A 22,492-nucleotide genomic window follows, 5' to 3' on the forward strand; every position below is an offset into this window, starting at 1 on the left:
AAAAAAAAAAAAAAAGAAAAAAACGAAAAGCATCTCAAATAAAAATTAGAATGTTTCCTCAAATTTTGGATTCACAAAAAACTCTCGTTTTCAATGACAATTTTATTTATTTCTCCTAAATTACAATACTGTATAATATACAGTATTGAGCCTGATAAACAGATAAGATATAAAAATTATCCATAAAGAGTCTGTATTGGTTTGCCAAGTTAATTTCCAAGCCTCACAAAAAACTATTTAAAAACACAATTTTCATGTATATACTCTTACTAATTTTAAATTATCTTTGTAATTAATCAATTTAGATAATATTCTCTCCTAAACAGAAGGCCCTAATAAAGAAGCATACACAGAATACAGCCAAAAGTAGGTTACACCAATTTACTTCACATGTATTTCAAGCCTGTGATTTCCATTTATTATCAGCAAAAACAATCTGTACAGAAAATCCAAAGGCAATCATACAGCATAATAGGTAAAATGTGCAAATATACTTCAAAACGTGAGTTACTGGATACCATCCATGAGTTACTGGATACATCTGCAAGGTAGAACTTCATAGTAATTAAGGACTCCACCTCATTCTAGATAACTTAATCTTCTGCATGTTTAGCCAACGCTAATGTACAAGGCACAATTTAGTGTTGATGCTCAAATGTGTAACATATCCTCAGATTATTTATTTGAAGAAGTTAAAATAATATCATGTTTATATTTTATTGTTTAATGAGACATCACTTGATTTCTAAAGCTTTATAAACTATTACACTTACAACATATACATGACCAGGACAAACATCCCTGAACTTAAAAGGAGAAAGCCAAGATCCTTGCTATCCTATATTAAAAACAAATTATATATATATATATATATACACATACACACACGTACACACATAACCCACATGACACACAGGAAACTTCCTATAATCCAAAGGGAGGTCATTTTCTTAATAGCAAATTATACCTTCCCATTACAGTATTTCATGATAGTTATTTTAAAAATTCATACTTATGTATTACCTGTTTTGGTCAATCTTTACAAAAAGACATTGAAATAGACAATATTCTTCTTCAAGGTAAAGACAATGCCTAATATAGAAAGTCCTTCTCTTGAGTGCACAGTGGAAGGTTCATTCAGTTAAATATGAAAGCTTGCTGCCTTTAAAGAAATTACTACACAGGAAAAAAAAAAAAAATCAACCTATTAGAAATCAGTAAGAGCACTGGCTATAACACAATTCAAACACATTCTAAACCAATCAGAGTGCTCTTTGTTATTTTATTGCCCATCCCTGAGTGTAAAGATTCTGTCATTTAAAATTTTTTAATAAAGAAAATAAATTTTACATTAAGAATGTTTATAATTTTTTTTTAAATATAAAGCCCTATTTCATTTTAGTAAAAAAAAAACAAACAAAAACAAAAGTAAGGATTCTGCAAAGACCACCACACATAAAAACTCTATTTGTAGGTCAATGTTTAATACTCATTTTACTGGGTAATTTCTATTTTTTATGTCATTTACATATTGCTCATTTTCTTATAACCCATTATTTTATAATTTTTGTTATCAGGAGCATTTAACAGGTGACAGAAGAAAAGTACAGTATGAAACTTAAAGGAACTCTGGACAGAGACATATTTTTCTCTGTGGGAAGAGTTTACTGGAAATGATATGAATGCCATCCAAGAAAGGCATAAACGTCTGTGAAAAAAGGAATACATATAGTAAACATCTTCCTTGCTGTCTTTGGTTTAGCCTTCTTGGCCAAAATCTTCTGTAAACTTCTTTAATTTCAGTAAGTCATGTTCATTGACTGTGGGTTTTGTGCTAGACAGAGACCGCAACATATCCGACTGTCAGGGAAAAGGAGGGAAGGGGCATTAAAAATGGATTTCATAAATAAAAGTTATTGCACTGCTATTAATACTGTTACTAACTGTAACCCAAATGAATATGAACACATGCAGTGTGCTATATAGACTGTTGACAATCCCTTCTCTAAAGCATTTCTCTGATCATGTCATTCTTTTGTGTAGACACTTACAATTTCTTCCTCACTCGATCAAACCCTTCCAAAAGCTGCTCATTACCTAGTGGAACTACAATCCTGTTAGCCTGAGGGTAAAGGCCCTCCTTAGTACGGTTATGGTCTAACTTATGGCCTTACCTGTTTTCCTTAAACAAGAGATCAGTCATCCCAGTTAAGTACAATTCTGAAGGAGTACAGTAATTTTACTACAAAAAGTTAGTAATTTCACTACAAAGCTTTATGGAAATTTGTAATTGAAGCTAAACATTTTGAAAACTGAATATCCACATATAAAATATAATTTAACAACTTTTCAGTTACCTTAAATTCTCTAAAAATAACATAGCTTTACATTGAGCTATACTCCCTAGCTCTTTTTTAAAAAGATAATTTGAGACATGGTCTTGCTCAGTTACCCAGGCTGGGTTCAAACTTATGATCTTGCTTCAGTCTCCCAGAACACTGGCATTTCAGGCACATGGCACCACACTACACTACAAAAACAGGACTTCTGAATAACTTCTTAGATAAAGAGCATAGTTAACAGATGAAGATATGTATATCTGCACTTTTAAATATACCTGTTTACATACATGTACACATCTATATATATGTTTCTTCTCAGAAAGTTCTTGTTAAATCTACCATAAAATTTTTGAAAATCTGTGACTAAAGGAGAAAATATGAATTTTAATTAAGAAAAGAAACATAATGAACAATTTTTCAATCTTCCTAAGTTTTCTAAAAAAAATACTTCACAAATAAAATCCTACAAATTATTTTTCATTATAAATTATTTCATTATAAACTACAGAAATATGTTTTCTACTAAAAATTCTGATTGAATTCAGGTAAATACTTTAAAAAAAGAAAGTCAAAAATTTTCAACCAAAAATTTTAAGACCTTATTAGTTAAACTTCTTATGAAGCCTTAAGTTAAATGGGAAATACCATTTATGAACTCTATGACAGCAGGATTAGCATGTATAGCTATTTTTAAAACTTCAAAATTTAGGGGAACAATTTTTACCAATCCTATGCTTAAATCCTGACAATAATATATTAGTAAGTTCATTTTGGGGGATGATATTCCAGCTACATGATCTATAAAGTCAGCAACATACAATGGTGCACACTTGTAATCCTCACTCTCTGGGAAGGCAGGGTAATCACAAGTTCAAGCCTAGCCTGGGGAACTTAGCAAGACCCTGTCTCATAATAAAAATCTTTTTAAACAGTCTTACAGTCTCATAGCCTTAGAAAATATTTTAAAGATAATATTTTTAAACGTTAAATTCAACTAATCTTTATAATTTTTAAAGATTAGATGGAATATGGAAAATATTAAGCATTCTTGATCATACTAATATTTTCCAGCAAATCTTAACACGGTGATGGCAAACCTTTTAGAGCTTTCAATGATAACAAATAACCTATGTGTGCCATAGGTTCACCACCACTGTCCTAACATAACAAAAATTTTATTTTTGCCTGACAAATTACAAAACACAATATGTTAAAGTATTTCTTAAAAGAAAATTTCTGCCAATGATATAGCTCAGTGGCACAGTGCTTGCCTGGCAAGCGCAAGGTCCTGAGTTCAATTTCTGGTACCAAAATAAATAAATAAAATAAAATAGAAAAAAATTTCAAACCATGGAAACAACTGGCTCCAAAAGTTTATCTCCAGGGACATCCATCCACGTCATTTCAGTGGCACCAGGGTCCCCTGGAGAGCAGGGTGTCAGCAGATCATCTACCATGTTGTTGGGGTCATCTCGGGAAGGTCCACGAACCTGTAGTAAATAGTCATTTAAAATACTTAATTGAGCAAATTAAATAAACATTAAAATTTAGGTCATTTTTCAAGGAATCTGAAAGTATATAATATGTTTTATGTTGTGTTAAAATGTTTACTTCTAAAAAAATACACAACAAAAATAGTTATTTCAGGGTTATGGGAGAGTTTGGTTTTTTTTCTTGATGTTTTCCTCTATTTTGAAATTTCCTACAATGAATTATTTATATCATCATGGAGGGAAAATAAATTTTTTTAAAAAAAGAATAAATAGTTATAAGTGATTGTATTTTTCCTCCAATGTGTAAATGGACATAATCTTAAGGGATCAAAAACAGACAATTATACTTTAATTTCAGAATCAGTGCAGATATGAAACATTCTCAGTTTGATATTCTCAGATATGAAACATTCTCAGTTTAGGGACCAGGAATGTAGCTTAGCGGTACAGCGCCTGCCTGGCAAGCACAAGGCCCTAGGTTCAATTTCCAGTACCAAAAAAAAAAACAAAACAGAACAGTTAACATCCTCAGCTTAACTTATGTATGATGCGTATTTTTTCATCTTTCTTCTCCAAAAATTCAGCGGCACAAAGTCAGGGATTTGAGTTTTTTTGACTGTTATTGAAATAATCAGCTTTAAAAACAGAAAAGGATGGAGCCATAGAGAAATTTGCTATTGTTATTGATTGGAAACCCTACTGTTAAAATATTTCTGTCAGTAAAGAAATCACTGAAGGGTAGATGAGTAATAGCCAGGTACCAGAATTAAGTGTTTATGAATATTGTTTCATTTTATTCTTATAACAGCACCTGAAGTAGTGTTATTCCCATTTTAGAGACTGAAATGAGTTGTAAATAGGCAACTTAATTTGCTCAAGAAGACACAGTAGGTAAAATGAGGTGTCTAGTTTCCTAAATTTGGAAGGTTTAGCTCAAACTCCTTTTTCAGAAAGTTTACTTTATTATGGTATATATATTATAACTAAGGTTATCTTAGTCATGATATATTGGTCTTGTCGCATACTGTGGAACTAAGTTTCTAACACTTTACTGAGGATTTACACGTGTTACTTTGAGTAATATTGGGTACTGCTATCTTCAAGCAGGAAGGCTGACCCACTGTTACTTAGCTATCTCAAGACCACAGTATTTTACAATACCTTATCTCAACCATATACTGTACCACTCACTATATGCTCAACTCAGTAGGCTAACCACTGTGCAGGAAAGGCAGGATCGCAGAATGGTTGCACTTTCAGATTTTTAAATGTACCTTACCTAAGGAAAAATCACACTCTGCCCTATTCTAGACAAAATACTTCAGCAAAGTTGTTGGCACCAGGTCCTAGATTAACTACCAACAGGTTGTCAGCTATATGGACCTGTTGTTTTCATAAAGACTGAATGAAATAATAAGATGTAGGACAGAGCACAGTACAAATCTTAACACTGCAATGCAAGTATCTAAAAGATACTATCCAGTATTACTTTTTTCTTTATTCATGATTCTGCTCGTGGTTGTTCTAGCTCCATCAGAAGCAGCCTTGTAACCACACTTACACCAAAGTAATACAGAAATATTTGAAAAATGATTTCACAGAATAATTTAAAATATGTTAGGGTTACAAACAGCAGCTACTAATAAATAAACTTTACTGGAGAACTAATTTTCAATGAAACAGAAATACATCAGTTACGTAAACTCACATACTATATTATCACACAACACTGAAATCCTTCCAAATTCACTGAAGACAAACCAACAATGGTCGTGAAACTTCATTTTAAAAATAGATGGATAGAGATTAAACTCACTCTTTTGAAATGAGTAGCTGACTGTACTTTTCTAACAGGCTGCATAAGCGCATCACGAACAATGATACTTATATCTGCCCCTGAATAACCATCAGTTTTCTTCCCAAGCTCTCGGAAGTCTGCTTCTGTCAGGCTGTTCTGAGTGGTTCCCAAGTGCAACTTAAACATTGCTGCTCGGGCATGGGGTTCGGGCAAAGGAATGTAGATTCGTTTCTCAAATCTTGAAAGAAAAGAAATTATATCAAGGATATTAAAATATGTATTTAATTTTAATTGAAAATTAGGATCATTTCAAGAAATACAGAAGACTAATATTAATAAAAGTAGAACACAGTAGATACTAATTGAAGATATTTAGATATTCTCAATGATACCAAGTTTAGCAATGTACAGAGTTAAACATCTACATTTAGGTTAAATAAAGAGGATATCCAGGATACCTTATAAACAAACAAAAATAAAAACAAAATAATTTTGTCAGGAAACCAGTTTGTGGTGTTTTAGTGTTTTTTCACATAATTTTTAGGTTATTTTGGTTATAGTGTCTGTATATCTAGAATTCACAACATAAGGAGAGAAGACATATCCTGTAAAATTACAGTTTTCCACAAATTGTACTCAGCTCTTAATCAAGAGAATAAGGATTAATAATAGAATATAGATGACAAGTCTCTAAATTCAAAATAGTGAAGTTATTCAAAAATCTTAAAAACATACTACACCTGATGTCCTCTTTGTTATAAATGAATTCATTCAGAATAATCCTATACCATAAATAATAAACACTCTGTTTAATTAATAATTGTGCCTGCCTTTGTAGAATTTTAGTATCTGGAGATAGGAAGCAATGAGGGACAATTTGGGTGGTCTCTGAAGACATTCCTTTAGGTAATTTTCTTTTTTAAAAGTTTCTATTACCTCTAGAGGTAAGTTTGGAATTAGGCTATTTTTCAAAATTACCTAACACATTTCCTTTCTTAGTGCCAGATGGTGATCTAGCGTGTTGGCAAGTCAGTAACTAAAAGTGGCATATACTGATGCTTTTTTTTAAATACAAAATTAAATGAATGAACTAGGGACTATTAAGCAGGGAAAAGTAGAGTATATATACCCATCATATAGTTGGGATTTTATATTCAAATTTAAAAAGTTAGATGTAATATGTTTTATTAAAAATTTGTCTTATCTTACTTTGACTTATATCATCATCTACAAAAACTTCATGAGGGAGTCTTCAAGGAAATATAAGACTACATCTACAAATTCTCAAAGCATCAAATCCTGCTATGTTTAATCAAAATTAAAGGCAATAATATTTTTTAATGTGAAAGATTCCAATATATAGAAATCTTGTATCTTCAATATACCAGTCAAACAAATAAGCAAGTAGCCACCTCTCTTCCCTCAAGGCAGGGGGGCAACAGGGTTAGGGCACATTAAAAAATTTATGAAAATTTATCAGAATGCCTCCTTATTAGACAGAAGAATTACCATTAATTGCTACATAGGTAGTTAGAAGTAAGGTATTTACTGTATCATCATACCTCCGCCTAATGGCAGAATCCAGAACCCAGGGTATGTTTGTAGCTCCTAGAACCAAAATTCCATCATTGTCCACACCAACCCCTGTGTGAAAATAAGTAACATTTAAAATAATGTAATTTGGCATTTAAAAAATCTTGTATGTTCTTTTCAAAAATGTAGTGTAGCTTTAACATTAAATTGCCTCATCTTCAGTGTCTCTGAAAAAAGTTATTTTATCAAATATCATGTTATTGTAGTATGATGCAAATATTCCCAAGAATCAAATCTCCTAGGTTGTACATAAACACTACTAGTATTATCAAAATATTTTTCCACATGATATGGTATCTATGTCACATGTGGAGATATGTGTGTATACACATATTTACACACACACATCTGTATTCATTTTGTTGTTTGTGTTTTGTGGTACTAGGGACTGAACCCAGGGCCTTCACACTGAGCTGTATCTCCAGCTCTTTTTTACTTTTTGTTTTGAGATAAGATCTGGCTAAGTGGTTAAATCGCCCACAAAGGGCGCAAACTTTCGATCCTCTTGCCTCAGCCTCTCACAGTGCTGGGATTACAAATGTGTATCACCATACCTGGCCAGAAACGAATACATTAATTTCTTTACTATTTATACCAGAAAATCCTACAAGATAATGACATCTAGATTCTGCATGCTTATGAAAACAATCAAGATGAACTGTGGCATAATGAGTCAGTAAATTAGGAGAAATTCTGCTTAAATTTTTTCAACTATTGTTATAAAACAAAGACCATTTTAAAAGATGAGTAACACCACCTTGCATTTGCACAAGAAACTCTGTCTTAATTCTACGTGCAGCTTCACTTTCATTTTCACTTCTTGAACCACATAGAGAGTCAATTTCATCAATGAAGATAATGGAAGGTTTGTTCTCCCTGGCAAGTTGAAACAAGTTCTTAACAAGTCTGAAAAGAAATAAAAGCTTTCAGTCTAAAAAAATAAAAGATTAAAAGTAAAAGATTAAAAGCAATATACCAATATTGCAGGAACTATATAGGTCAAAAGCCTAATGATGTTTCAGGTCCAGAGGATAAGAATGCTACAGTTAGCTAACTCACTTTATAATTTACTAAGTTTTATAAATATGTAAATATGGAAGTCACAATATAAAAAGATATGTCCTGTAGGATTACAGTTACATATAATTTCCATAAAATAAATGTCAAATTAAAAACTGATCTGATAGAGAAGTAAATATACATGTCACTTTTCTGAACATCTACTAATAAGAAGTCTATTACTTTTATACAGATACAGTGACTACCATGCACAGAAGAAACAAACAAAACGAAAGATTTACTACGTACTTTTCACTTTCACCAAGCCACTTAGAAACAAGGTCAGAGGAAGATACTGAAAAAAATGTCGAATTGTTTGCTTCTGTTGCTACAGCTTTGGCTAAATAGGATTTTCCTGTTCCTGGTGGCCCAAACAATAGGATTCCTCTCCAAGGTGTCCTCTTGCCTAAAATTTGCATTAGAAAAATAACATGAGAATTCTAAGACTGTTCATTTCAGTTACTGTAGACACTATCCATACTAAAAAAACTCTGAAAAGGTTTTCACTCTAAAGCTATCACAGCAAGAATAAAATGATATTTTAAAAATAAGCCAGCTGGGCATGGTGATGCAAGCTTCCAATTTTGGCACTACGAGGCTGAAGCAGGAAGACTGAAAGTTTGTGCCCTGTCCAGGCAGTTTAGTGACTTGGCAAGACCCTGCCTCAAAAATAAAAAATAACAAAGAGGGGCTGGAGATGTAGCTTAGTGCAAAGACCCCAAATTCAATCCTCAGTATCATAAATAAAGAAAACAAACAAAGCAGTCTAAGGTAAGTATATCTTAAATGTATTTTATTTGTTACTTCTAGAGATTATTTTGTCAAGTGTATTTATATAAATACAATCCTAACAGCAAGTTCTTTTGCTTGCTCACTAATTCATTCAACCAGTATTTAGCAGAACCATGATGCGCAGAACACAAAAACAAAAGGATCTCTGCCCTGTACAAGCTTACAGTTTAATGAGGGAAAAAGAGTTCTGTTAGAAGTGCACTTTCTAATCACCTGTTGTGTGCATGGCTCAACACTACCCATAAAAGACATGCGGATTCTTCTCGATTACTTGTGGATGTGCAGATTCTTTTGGATGCTCAGTCTGGATGATGTGTGAAGTACTGCTAAATTCCTAACTCACAGGGAAGCAAAAAGTTAGTATTATGGTGAGCAGCCTCAATGGGCGGTTTGGTAATAATATGGGAACTCTATCTTAAATCCTAGTTTTCCAAAAACATTACAAGGCAGTAAATGAACTCTCTGTGCCCCAATTTTGCTAATGAGAAATTATAATGCTACCTAAAATAAACCAGAATGTGTTTTAGCTGGCAAATATATATTAAAAAATGGCTAGGAACAAACTGTGGATGGGTACAGTGTCTGCAACAAAATGATACACAGATGACTAACAGCAAAACTAAAGACTGTTATTTTTGTTATGAAAGCCTCAACTTTTACTTGAATTCTATTTTTCTCTTTTATGTGTGCACAATTATAATTCTGTGTTCCCCTGCTGGTGTACATGTACCATTGGTATCATATGAATACTTCTAGGTGGTATTCAAATTCTTTTTATTTAAATAATTATCTTTTTAAATGTATGTCAGAAAAACTCCTATTTATAGTAGACAGAAATCAGTCTTTAAAGTGACATTACTAGATAAAAGTGAATGATTTGAAATTCAAATAAAGGAAAAAAAATCTATTCTGTTACAAGTCATGAAAGAGATGACCTCTAGGGAGGAAAGACAAAAGGATGATTGTTTGGCTACTGGTCATGCAACCTTAATACAACCCTTGTGTATCTGGAGGATGAGTACACAGACATACTAACTGATAAGGAAGGAGAATACTCACAGTTCCTATATACTGAAGTATTTATGATCTACTTCAATAATTTTTTTTTGTAAAATGTGAGCAATTTAAAGCAAAAAATTTTAAAGAAAGATACATATATACGAAAAACTTCATGGAGAAGATACATAAATGATTCATGTTTGAGAAACACTAGTAACATGCATTCAATCATATATTTGTATCTTTATAGGATTAGGTCAACTTTTTTTTTTTTTTCCTCCGGTACCGGGAACCGAACTCACAACCTTGCGCTTGCCAGGCAGGCGCTTTTGCCGCTGAGCTAAATCCCCAGCCCATTAGGTCAACTTTTAAACTGTTTCATATCCTGAAAGTAGAAGTCACACTTGAAGCTAGGCGGACCAACACATGGCCTACTGGTTCTTTGCTTTCTTCCTGATGGCTCTGTATGACACACTGTCTGGATCTGATGTGAAGTCAATGTCATAGATTTGCTCTTTACATAAACCAGGTTTTTTCAAAAGGCAAAACCTACGCTTAACTATGAAGACCATGGGAGTAGCCATATCATGGACATAGGCCATCAGTCACAAAAAGGACAAAAAGGAATGATTCAGCACAAACAAATCACTTACTGCTGGAACTAGAACTTGAGCTATCTCCAGATGGTGTGGGTCAGCAACATTCTCTTCACAGTGATAATCAGCTGTCCCTAGAGGATATGCACTTCATCTGAAGCTGTTAAATAATAATTCTTACTCCTCTTTCTAAGACATGGAAATATTCTTTAAAAACTAACACATGCCTATTGCAAAATATTCAGATGAAAGTCAAAAGAAAAAGTAAAAATCATTTTTAATCTTACTCCCTACGCACACACTAACATTTTAAGGTTAGCCCATCTATATTATTCTCAGCACACACATTTATTTAACAAACAGAACCATCCGTGTTTTATAACTTGGTTTTTGATATTTATGAAAGATGTGGGCATTCTTGACTAGATGAAAATGAAGACTGAAATTCTTTAGTATGAATATACAGTACATTTTAATGAGTACATGGCACACTCCTGACACAGCATGGTAGTGATTTACCTTACACCCTACTGGTTGACATTTAGGCTGTTTTGCAACATTTATACTGCAAATTTAGATACGTATAATAATAAATCATCTGTATAAAGATGTATCACTTCCAACTGGCAGAATTTATGGTAATTCATGATATGGTGACAAGAACTCATGTTTTACCTTAGTCATTGATGTGTTTTATTTTGGTTTTTTTTTTGGTTTTTCTCCGGTACCGGGAACCGAACTCACGACCTTGCGCTTGCCAGGCAGGTGCTTTTGCCGCTGAGCTAAATCCCCAGCCCCCCATTGATGTGTTTTAAAAGAATCATGACACGAAATTACTTAGAAGTCATCTCACCTGTAAAAAGATGGGGAAATTTAATGGGCAAAATTACAGCCTCTTTAAGTGCTTCTTTGGCTCCTTCAAGACCAGCAACATCACTCCATTTCACATTTGGTCTCTCAATAACAATGGCACCTACAAAAAATTATGTCACTTTAAATTACGGAAGACTATTTTCTCAAACTTAAAAACAACATGAAATACTAATGGGAAAACAAATGCCTTATAAGGTTGTTTTGGAAAAGTTCTATGTACTAAATCTTTCTGAGATAGTACACTGAAGTAGTAGTATTGGGATAAGTCAGTAGGAGCCAAGTTCCTACTTCCTCATTTGTGAAGTGAAAAATAATACCATCTGCCCAAACTACTTCAGTTAGTAGAAGGATTAAATGACATAGTATTGGTGTGTTTGGAAAAGCACCAAACATTACATAAAGAGGTTATAACAGCTGAAGCACTGACTTAGAGAACCAAGCATGCTTGTGTAATGGAGGCTGATGTACTATTTTCCTGTGAACCAAAAGCAAAGGTGATCTAATGCTTTCCTCAATGCAGAGAGAAAATATCCTTAACAACTTTAACTGAAGATAAATGAGAGAGAAAAAGATGAAAAAAGAAGATACAGTAATGAAAGTAGAAGTAAAAGACACAAAGGACAATGTATATCCCTCTGGTTCTGCAACACTTTCCTGAGATTTTCTACTTGGCTTCCTAATACTAAATATACCTTTATCTGTAATTTTTACAAATTAGTGAAGTTACTGAAAGGTTTTCCAATTTTCTATATACAGAAACTGCTCAACTATAAACAATTAAGCAGCTTGTTCTAACATATGTAGTTGTTTTAATAATAAAATGCCATCACACAATTTACTAATTATGAAATTTTATAAGTTATTTTTTTCTGGTTAGGAAACATCACCTATCATTCTAATTATAGTCAGTGGCTTACTTCCTAAATTATGAAAAAAGTTATTAGACTAAAATTAAATGAAATTATGAACATTTCTACAATCTAAATGTTCAGACTAGTAGATATAAAAAGGGCAATTTGCTTTTTTTAATGTTCCACTGAGATTAGTAATTCTGTTGGATAATGGTACACATCTATAATCCCAGCTACTGACGAGGTCGAAGCAGGAGGATTACAAACTAGGGTGGTCAGCCTGGATAACTTAGAGTTTGTCTCTAAAGAAATTTTTTTTAAAAAGGGCTGGCGGGGCTCCCTAGCCAGCTCAGTGGCATAGCGCCTGCCTGGCAAGTGCAAGGTCGTGAGTTCGATTCTTGGTACCGGAAAAAAACCAAACAAAATTAAAAAAAATAAAAAAGGGCTGGGATATAGCTCAGGGCAAAGGCCCTGTGTTCAATCCCCAGTACTACAAAACCAAACCAAACCAAGGCAAGGCAAGCCAAACTAAACCAAATTAAACCAAACTAATGAAGAAAGATTAATAATCCCACAGGAAAAAATATGTGCATCATATCACAGAGAATTTCATGTCTGTTAAACAAAAGGAAATTTATATATGTGTATCATCTGGATAACTCAAGATTTTTATGCAATTTAAAAAGTATGCAAAATTTATTTTCATGTTTGACTAATACCTTTTTCCTTAAAAGTTTAAAGGTGACTTTGGAATGTTTACTAATGATTAAATACTTAACACTACTTAATGGTCTGTAAAACTAAAAATGTGACAGGAGAGTATGGAACACTATGAATAAATACTTTAATGTATTTCTAATTATATACATTTATCTGGTCTTTGATTATACTACGTATGATATTAAAACACCCTTAAAATTACTGAATTATCTACATCAATTAACAGAAAACCCAAATCATATACTCATTTTTAATTCTAACAATTATGGTATAATTAATGCCATATCCTATAATAGGAGTTTTCAAATATTTCAGAAAAAAGAAAGAAGACTCAAAAAGGGGATTACATTATGAAATGCACTAGCAAATGATTAAAGGTGGAAAAACCCTGAAAGCCTAGAGTTCATTTCATACTCGACTTTATCCTAAAATTCCAAATAAATTTCCTCATTTAAATGTTTTAAGCATTAAAAAAATCTCTGGGCCTTGTGATTGGGAAGGAATTTACAGAAATCTCTAGTAAAAATCAACTGGATCTTTTTCAAGATTGAAGATACAATCCAATTTTCACATGGGGAGTGGATGGGGAGAGGGGAAACCAGACCAAAACTGGTAAGACTAACATGAAGAAAGCTTCTTGCCTTATTACTAGAATAAAGGTACTTATCACAAGCCACGTGTCACAAAAACCGAATGTGCAGTGTGTGGAGGTACTGCTTCTAGCAGTGGGGACACAGCAGTAGAAACTCAGGAGTTTCTACCCTGGGACTATAGCTTTTACTTTACCCTCATTACCTGTACTGTTTCCAAGATACTATCCTTGCAGTGTTCTCCTATACATCCCACTTGGGTGGGTAAAACAGAAATATTACCAAAACAAAGAGACTAGTGTAGCAAGGTTAAAAGTCTGGTTAAACAAGGCATATTACTATTTAGTAGCCAAGACTACATAGTAGAAATAATTTCTATTCAGCATTCTATTTGCTTAGATTCAAAAAACTTTTAGCTAACATATCACAGAACAATCACATCTCATCAATTAAAGAAGCCAGCAATTAAATAGATGCATTCTTATACACACAGCGCCACCATTTATCAAGTACCTAGAATTTTTCAGATCTAATATTAGTAAGTTGTTATACTATCACTGATATTCCTTCCTGAAAGGATACTATAAATTTCCTTTCCATTTTAGAGATGGGGTCTCAGACTCTGAGAGGTTAGGAAAACTTGCCCAAGACTAGAAAGCTTTTAAGTGACAGATCATAGAGTAGAATCCAGATCTAAATCTATACCCTCTTTGTCATGCCATTATATGAACTTTTATAGAAAAGTAAAAACAAGAGAGCTGAAAGAGATAAAGAGGTACACGGAAATGGGAAGGAACACTGAAAAGCAGATGAGAAAGAGCAGGTAAAAAAAACATGAAATAAAGCATCAATGGATCAGCCACAGCAATGGTACTAAAAGTAATTTCTAAATCATTCTGCTCCTCTGATAATAAATTCTAAAACTGTCAGATTTTGTACTGGGCTAATAGTATAAATGCTACCTGCTTTCAGGGGGCAAATAAACTGAAAAGCATAAACTGACAACTTTTTAAAGGCAGAAATAACAAGATAATTACTCCATGAAAAAAACAAAACTATTAAAAACCCTGAAGGGGCAAATCCTATGAAAATGCTCTAAACAAAGCCAGCATGTGACCACTGGCAACCATAGCCAGTTCTAGAATTTCATTTAAATACAGAAGGAAAGAAACAATTCCAATCAGACAGTTCATTATGACTCTTTTCAATAAGGCAGTAAATTTAAAAATGAAATCTAAAGCAACCTTGAAGTTGATTCTGCAGTTTCTTTTTTTCAGGATCATCAGATTCTCCTTCCCCATCACTGTCATTCCTAATAAAAAGAATTTAAAATATTTAATAGCATTCAAGTAATGCTATCAAATAATGCCAAAATGAAGGAAAGATAACCTGAAATACTTGTAATTTAAATAACATTCACATTAAAAGTATGCTAATTTTATTAAAACTTTAAATAAATTAGAAGCAGACATATCAATCCATAAGGAATCATGAACAAGAAAGGGCCAAAAAGATTAGGAAGAAGTCAAGAGTTACCTTCAAATGCCTATGATATACTCTGCATGTATGAGTTCATAAATGCATGCCTATACATTGTTCCATGAATGATTTAAGATGAATTACAGGACAGTTACAAAAAAACCCAAAAAACCCAAAACACCAAGGTCCAAAATATAAATGGGGATAAAAGCATAACAGGTTTTATGCCAAAATGGGAATGCCAAGGTTAACAGGATGGTAGAGTTATGGATGATGTCGGATGATAATGAAAATGATTCACTTAACACTTGCTCCAACTTATTCTAGCATGCTTTCTGTACTATAACAGCGTTACTATTTGAACAAACAACAACAACAAACACCTCCTACCCTTTGCAGGCCCCCTTCCAGGGATGGTTTCATATGAGTTCAGTTCCTCTGAGAAGGTGGGGGCGGCTTGCATAGAGATCAAATCTTCAGGCGAAAGCACTGTTTTGGTGAGGGACCTGAGACAGAAGTCTTGCTGTGTGCTCCTATGACTCAGGAGGGGAACTGCTAAGAGGGGAGTTGACAGGAGCAGGATCCCTACTTGACATACCTCTATACTGGTATGAATGAATTCACAACTGCATGCCCCTACAGGACATACTGGGTCTTTCCCCTAGTTATGAAATTTAAGCTTGATTCTCTGGCCTTAAAATTCTGTAAGGTAATATACTGTAATAAATTCCTTTTTGCTCCAAAGTAAATCCTGCTGGTGGTAACTAAGACTGTTATTTGGAACAGGAAAAAAAACTGGCATCCATTTGAAGGCAACCATCATAGGAAAGGTCATTACAGATTCCTTTAGCAAAACTGGAAAAGCCTCAACAGACAGGGGAAGGCAGGATGTTTCTGCTGGTGATGGTGTCTCAGTGGGAGCTGGGAGCCCTGGACACTTGAGGTCAACTGAATTCTTCCGATGCCGGAAGCTCTTGTCTTACACTAAATGTCATTTCATACAAGAAACCCTGAAGTTGAAATTCAGTAATCTGTAAGATAGAAGTGTGATCTGAGTTTTGTTATGTCAATGCTTAGATGCAAAAGATAAATATTCTTTGGGTGTCACAGAAACTCCAAGTTCTCTGACCATATCTTGAACAGAATGATATAAAACCTGGAGCTTATAATTTTCTTCAAACTTTACCATGCGGCAATGAGTCAATTCTAACTCCTATATTCCTCATGCCCTTCCAAATGGTCTATAGTAGCAGCCACAAATCCCCTAAAGTGCTGCCTAAGAAAGATTTCATTCCTTCAGTCCTCTCAGGGGATTATCTAAGGAACTTGCGCCATTACGGAGCATGAACTGTATGGCATTCTCTAAAGCTCATGAGCACCACCTCACTGCTTTCAAGCCCAACCAGGACAGATTATCCCACCATAGAATCCTATTTTCTTAAGAGTGTGTACCCTGGAACCACTCATGGTACCAGTTAGTAGAAAGGTCAAAGAGGGTCTGGTTAGAATATGTTTTCCCTGTTTAGCACAGAGCTGGGCATGCATATTACATGTAAGAGAATTCTGCATTTGTATGTAATATATCACCCACAAAGGAACACATTCCAAAAATGGGCTTTAACTTTTAAAAATTACTGTGTGTTGCTTTACAATGACAATATAAAGCATTTGGAATGCAAATCCACATCAAAAAATTTCACGTATCTGAAAAATTACTTGCACTACTAGAGTTATTTTTTGTCTATATAATCTAAGACTTAATTTGTGGCTCATTCTTATAATTTAAACCTTGATGGTCAGAGGCTCAGTGCTACTCCTATGCATGTTTCCTCTACAACTGGCAAGCATGTTGGAGGTTTCTTTTGGGCACAGTATCCCCTAATGTTGGTAAACTAGAGGTGCAAACTTTTGTCTGTGAAGGGCCAGACAGTGAAATAATTCAGGTTTTGCAGCCATTCAGTCTGTATTGCAGCTACTCAACTCTGTTGTAAACAGGACGCAATGAGCCTTAGATGATGGTATGCACACAAATGGGTGAACCTGTTTCCCAGTAAAACTCAGTAACAAAAATATGCAGTACATCTGCTTTGGCCCATTACCCATGCTTTGCCAATGCCTGGTTCAAACAAGATAAATTTATTCCATCAAGAAAAAGTTGAAAGAACAAAATCTACTCTTTTTACTACATACCCCTTGTCCTCAGCTGGACTTGGCTGTCCCTCTTTTACTGGCTTCTGTGGGGTTTTCTCTCTTTTCTTCAGATATTCCTTTAGTTTTTCCGCTCTATCAAGATATTCTGTACACTTTGCCCTGATACTTTGCTTGGCTTTATCACCCTGTGCTTCATCTGTTGAAGTGAATGAAAGAGATTTGTCAATTAGTATTTGACAGAGAAAAGTTTAAACTTAGATGTATTCTCTTAAACATGGAAATTCTATGTTGGCGGAGGGAAAAAGATCATCTCTAACTCATTGTGATCAGTGGTTATTAACTCTTCTTTATTCTTTTCTTCACAGGCTTGGAGACCAATAGTGAATTTGAGTCACAAAAGATCTCACAAGCAGAGTATTCCAAGTTAAAGTTAAATAGGAAGAAACTATTTAATATTCTCTGTGTTTCATATTCTTCCCTCATATTTTGCAGACAGCTGAAAGCTTCTTGTCTATATAAAACCAACCATAAGACAAACAACATGATAACAGAACAGGGACTACTAGAGATGGGGAAAAGATAGAAGCAGATAAAGGAAAGCTGAACAGTAGAATGTGTTGACATATCACACTGAATTCCTTTAGTATGGACAACTAAAATGTATTCATTAAAAATAAAACATAAAAAGATCAACAGAAGTAAAGCAGTATTAACCATTTCCATTAATACCTACATAAACTATTTCAGAGAGTATACAAAGTGATGGAAGTCTCACACATATGTGTACAACTAACATAATAATGGTACTAAATAATGGCCATTGTCAGGGCTACTTTTAAAAGTAGACTTCAGCAATATACAAAATGCATAGGACTAGCCGCATATATCTTAAGCTATGATACATTCTTAGTTTCACCTTAATTTTACATAAACCCTCAAGATTAAGCCAGGAAGCTTAAAAGAAAAGCCCTGGATTATCTAACCACATGAAGTGTAAAACTGACGAAGACAGAGGTTTTCATTTGTTTTTCTCACTGTCAAATTCCCAGTACCCAAAATGGTGCCTGGCACATGAATATGCAATATGTACCTGTAAAACACACAAATAAAATGCTTCCCAATACATTTTTAAAACAATTATTTTCAAATGAATGCTTTGGAAATGAGTTTATATTACATACTTTGGTATATTATCATTAAAATAAAAAGTTGTTTCCACTGACTGACATTTTAAGATGTCTGGAAATACGAACTAACAATCATGATAACTGCCACATTCATTAGCTACATTTGAGTACTTCAAAGTAGAAAGGATTTTTTACTAGTGATGGTTGAAAGCTTTGTGTTTCAATCAATTTTCATAAATAACAATAGAAGAATTTTATTTTGTAGTGTTTTTAAATAAAAAAATAAACTATGACCTTACATTTAACTACATGAAGAAAATACTGTACAGCATGTTGGTAGAGTTGAAGGGCTTCCTCATAATTCCCAGCTTTGTCTTCTTGTGCTGCTTTGCTAGCAAGGTCTATTGCTTTCTGTTTGAGAAAGGAAAAACATTTACATTAAAACCAAAACATAAACTTGAAATAAATAATCAAATTGGAACTTTTTTTGAGGGGCAAGTAGCACTTGGTATCAAACCCAGGACATCACACATGGCAGGTAAGTGCTCTATCACTGAGCTACATCGGATATTTGGAAAATTTTTTTGAAAAATAAAAGCAACCTTAAACCACAACTGTAATTTGTTGCAAATTACCTTATAAAATTCAAGTTACATTTGCTATATGAATAAATGCTATCTGAATACAATATTATCTAGTACTACTCACTAAAATTTCACACAATTAAAGTAAAATTAGAGCCAGTAAGCAATAACTGAAAATTATTATTAAATTTATTATTAAACTGAAAATTCATATTAAAAACAGCATTTAGGGAAATTCCAAGAAATTAAATGCCATTATCTCTAAAGCATACAACAATAGTAGAAATATATGGGGTAAAACCCCTTGAGAAGCAATGGGGCAATGAAATACCAAGCATTTGAAAAATGCCCAAAACTTTTAACCTATTAGTTTACTCACCTAACATAGACATTAACCAGAGATCTTTTAAATAATAAAACAAATGAAATAAATAACTGGCGCATGACAAATATGCAAATAACTGGCATATGTGCCAGTTATTCAATGTTACATGTTCCCCAAGCAAGCAGTCCTAGATGTTTTAAAGGATCCTTAAATTAATGACACAAAAAAATGTTTATGACAGACTGCCCCTCTCAACCCCCAACGCCTTTCAACTGGGGACTGAAGCTAGGGTCTTGAGCATGCTAAGCAAGCACTCTACATAACCACCCTGCTGCAACATTTCAGATGTTACCAACGATTTGAAACACAATGGACCTTATCCTAATAAGCAAGTCTTCACTGACTTTTCACTTCCTTCTTTTTTTCAAATCTTCTAAAATAGCCATAACAAACAAATTACTTTTGTAATATTTTTTTAAAATCCAAGAAACAGAACCTCACAAATATATCTGATTTCCAAAAGTGATGAAAAAGCAAGTCAGTATCAGAATAGGTTTTTTTAAGGAGATGGTGCTGGAGCAACTGGACATCCATAAGCAAAACAGAAATCTCAATTTAAACCTTATATTTTCTTTTAGGTAAAACTTAACTGTAAATGGCCATACACTTAACTAAAAAAATAGAAAGCTTTAAAACTTGGAAAAACCTTCAGGATCTAGGGCTTGGCAAAGGGGCTTAAATTTGGCATCGAGTATAATGTATAAAAGGAAAAAATAAAAAACTCAACCATGTCAAACTTTTGTTCTCTAGGAGATTCTTATAAAAAGATGAAAAGATAAGTTACAGACTGGGAGAACTATTTCAAAACACATCCAACAAAGAACTAGTTTCTACAACACATAAAGAACTCTGAAAACTGAACAGGTAGAGAGTCCAAATAGAAAATGGACTAGAGATGTTAACTGATATGTTATCAAAGGATATACACTTAAGATTACTGTCTCAAGGTGCACATAAAGTAAACCAGATACACAAGCTTAAATATTGCATGGTTTCACTTATATGAGAAACCTAAAGTATAAATAAAGAGCGAAATACTAAAAGACAACAAAAAACCTGGAGACAGATCTGCAAATAGGAAGGGGAAGAAATGGAGGGAGAGGGACAGAAAGGGAATGGTAAGTAAAAGGAATTAAGATGTGTTATATACATGTAACAACTCCCTACGATAAACATAATCATTACGTACTGTAAACATTCACTCAAAAAAAGGATATACAGGTAGCAAATAAGTACATGAAAAGATGTTTATCATAAGACATTAGAGGAATGCAAGTTAAACCAACAATGAGACATCACAACACATGAGAATGAGTAATAAAAAAGTGTACAAATCAACATTAAAAATCAATAATTTTCCTATACAACAATGAACTAGCTGAAAAACAAATCAGAAAAACAATTCCATTCACAACAGTTTAAAAATATATACCTTAGAATTAACCTAATAAAAGAGGTAAAAGACATGAGCAGTGAAAATTAGACAACACTAAGGAAAGAAATTAAAGACACTAGAAGATGGAAAGCCCTCCCATGTTCATGGATTGACAGAATATTTTAAAATTGGCCATATTAAAAAAAATCTATAAATAATCTCCATCAAAATTCCAATGACATTCTTTATAAAACTTAGAAAAAAAAAATCCTAAAACACAAAAGATCAGTAACAGCCAAACCTGGACCAAAAAAAAAAAGGCTGATGGCATCATGATACTTGATTTCATATTAGATACAAAGCCATAGTAAAAAAAATAGCATGGTACTGGCACAAAAATAAATAGAGACCAATGGAATAGAACAGAGGACACAGAAACAACACCATGCAACCTTAGCCACCTGATTCTTGTCAAAGGAGCCAAAAACATACATTGGTGAAAAGATGGCCTCTTCATAAATGAGAAAGAGAGAGAGACACACACACAAATGCTGGTGAGGATGCAGAGAACTAGGTCACTTATTCATTGCTGGTGGGATATAAAATAGTACAGCCACTCTTGGAAACAATGTTTTTGTTTTGTTTCTAACCCTGACAAGCAACTGCCCACCTGAGCATTTATCCCAGAGAAATGAAGATTTACATTCACACAAAAACCTGTATGTAACAGATGAGGATGCCTTTCCATAGCTGCACGGTTAAACAAGTCAAAAACACTAAAAAAAAAAAAAAAAATTAAGACCTGCAGTATATTGATACTATGGAGTATTCCTCAGTAACAACAACGAATAGGCTACTGCTACATATGACTTGGGTTAGTCTCCAGTGAATCATGATGACTGAAAACAGTCAAACCCCAACCGCTGCAGACCACAGGATTCCATTTACAGAATTCTCTCAAACGAAAAAATCCGACAAGAGAACAGAATAGTTTTGAAGGAGATAGGAATGTGGGTGGAAGAGGAAGGGAGGTTACTGTGGTCCTAAAGGGGCAACAAGAAGGATCCTTGTGGATGGAATGGTTTCGTATCTTAACTGTGGTAAAGGAAAAACAAACTTACACTATGATAAAACTGCACAGAAACACACATAGACACACATAAATAAATACATACAAGGACAAGTCAAACTGAGAAAGATGAGTAAGAGTTACAGAGTGCCTCGATGTCAATAGCCTGGCTTTGTTAGCACACCAGCTTTACAAGATGCCACTGGGTGAAGGGTGCACTGGATTTCTGTATTGTTTCTTACAGCTAACTGCACGTGAATTTTACAATTCTCTCAAAGTAAATTTTTCATCAAAAGCTAATTTTAAAGAATATATGTAGATACTAAGAATAAGCATGATTTATTAAGATATTCCAATGGGGTTAATTTAGGTAATAAAATTATATTCAACAAAAATGAGTCAGTAACAAAAAGAAAAGGAGCATCACTAGGCTGTATTAAAGATAATCATGCTGGGGATGGTGGTGAGTGCCTATAAATCCCTACATTCTCAAGAGGCTGAGGAAGGAGCATCACAAGTTTTGAGCCTAGCCTGGGCAATTCAGCAATTTAGTGAGACCCTGTCTCAAAATAAAAGTTAAAAAAGAGGTAAGGATGAAGGTCCTGGATTCGATCCC

At 33.7% G+C, this 22,492-nt stretch overlaps 1 protein-coding gene across 1 annotated transcript in view; it reads right to left on the reverse strand.

Moving 5' to 3' along the window:
* Window positions 1-366: 366 nt before the first annotated feature.
* The window catches only part of Vps4b (vacuolar protein sorting 4 homolog B (S. cerevisiae)), a 29,630-nt gene continuing 7,504 nt past the window's right edge, over window positions 367-22,492 (reverse strand). The window contains exons 2-11 of the mRNA XM_005373028.2: window positions 18,763-18,874; window positions 17,376-17,532; window positions 14,951-15,018; window positions 11,526-11,645; window positions 8,535-8,691; window positions 7,984-8,132; window positions 7,196-7,277; window positions 5,652-5,871; window positions 3,692-3,832; window positions 367-1,860 (exon numbers count right to left, since the gene is read on the reverse strand). Coding sequence (XP_005373085.1) covers window positions 1,759-1,860; window positions 3,692-3,832; window positions 5,652-5,871; window positions 7,196-7,277; window positions 7,984-8,132; window positions 8,535-8,691; window positions 11,526-11,645; window positions 14,951-15,018; window positions 17,376-17,532; window positions 18,763-18,874 — 1,308 coding nt within the window. The 3' untranslated portion in view covers window positions 367-1,758. The remainder of the gene's footprint in view (window positions 1,861-3,691; window positions 3,833-5,651; window positions 5,872-7,195; window positions 7,278-7,983; window positions 8,133-8,534; window positions 8,692-11,525; window positions 11,646-14,950; window positions 15,019-17,375; window positions 17,533-18,762; window positions 18,875-22,492) is intronic.

Source organism: Chinchilla lanigera, unplaced genomic scaffold (genome assembly GCF_000276665.1).
Source record: "Chinchilla lanigera isolate Chin_1 unplaced genomic scaffold, ChiLan1.0 scaffold00001, whole genome shotgun sequence".
NCBI lineage: Eukaryota > Metazoa > Chordata > Mammalia > Rodentia > Chinchillidae > Chinchilla > Chinchilla lanigera.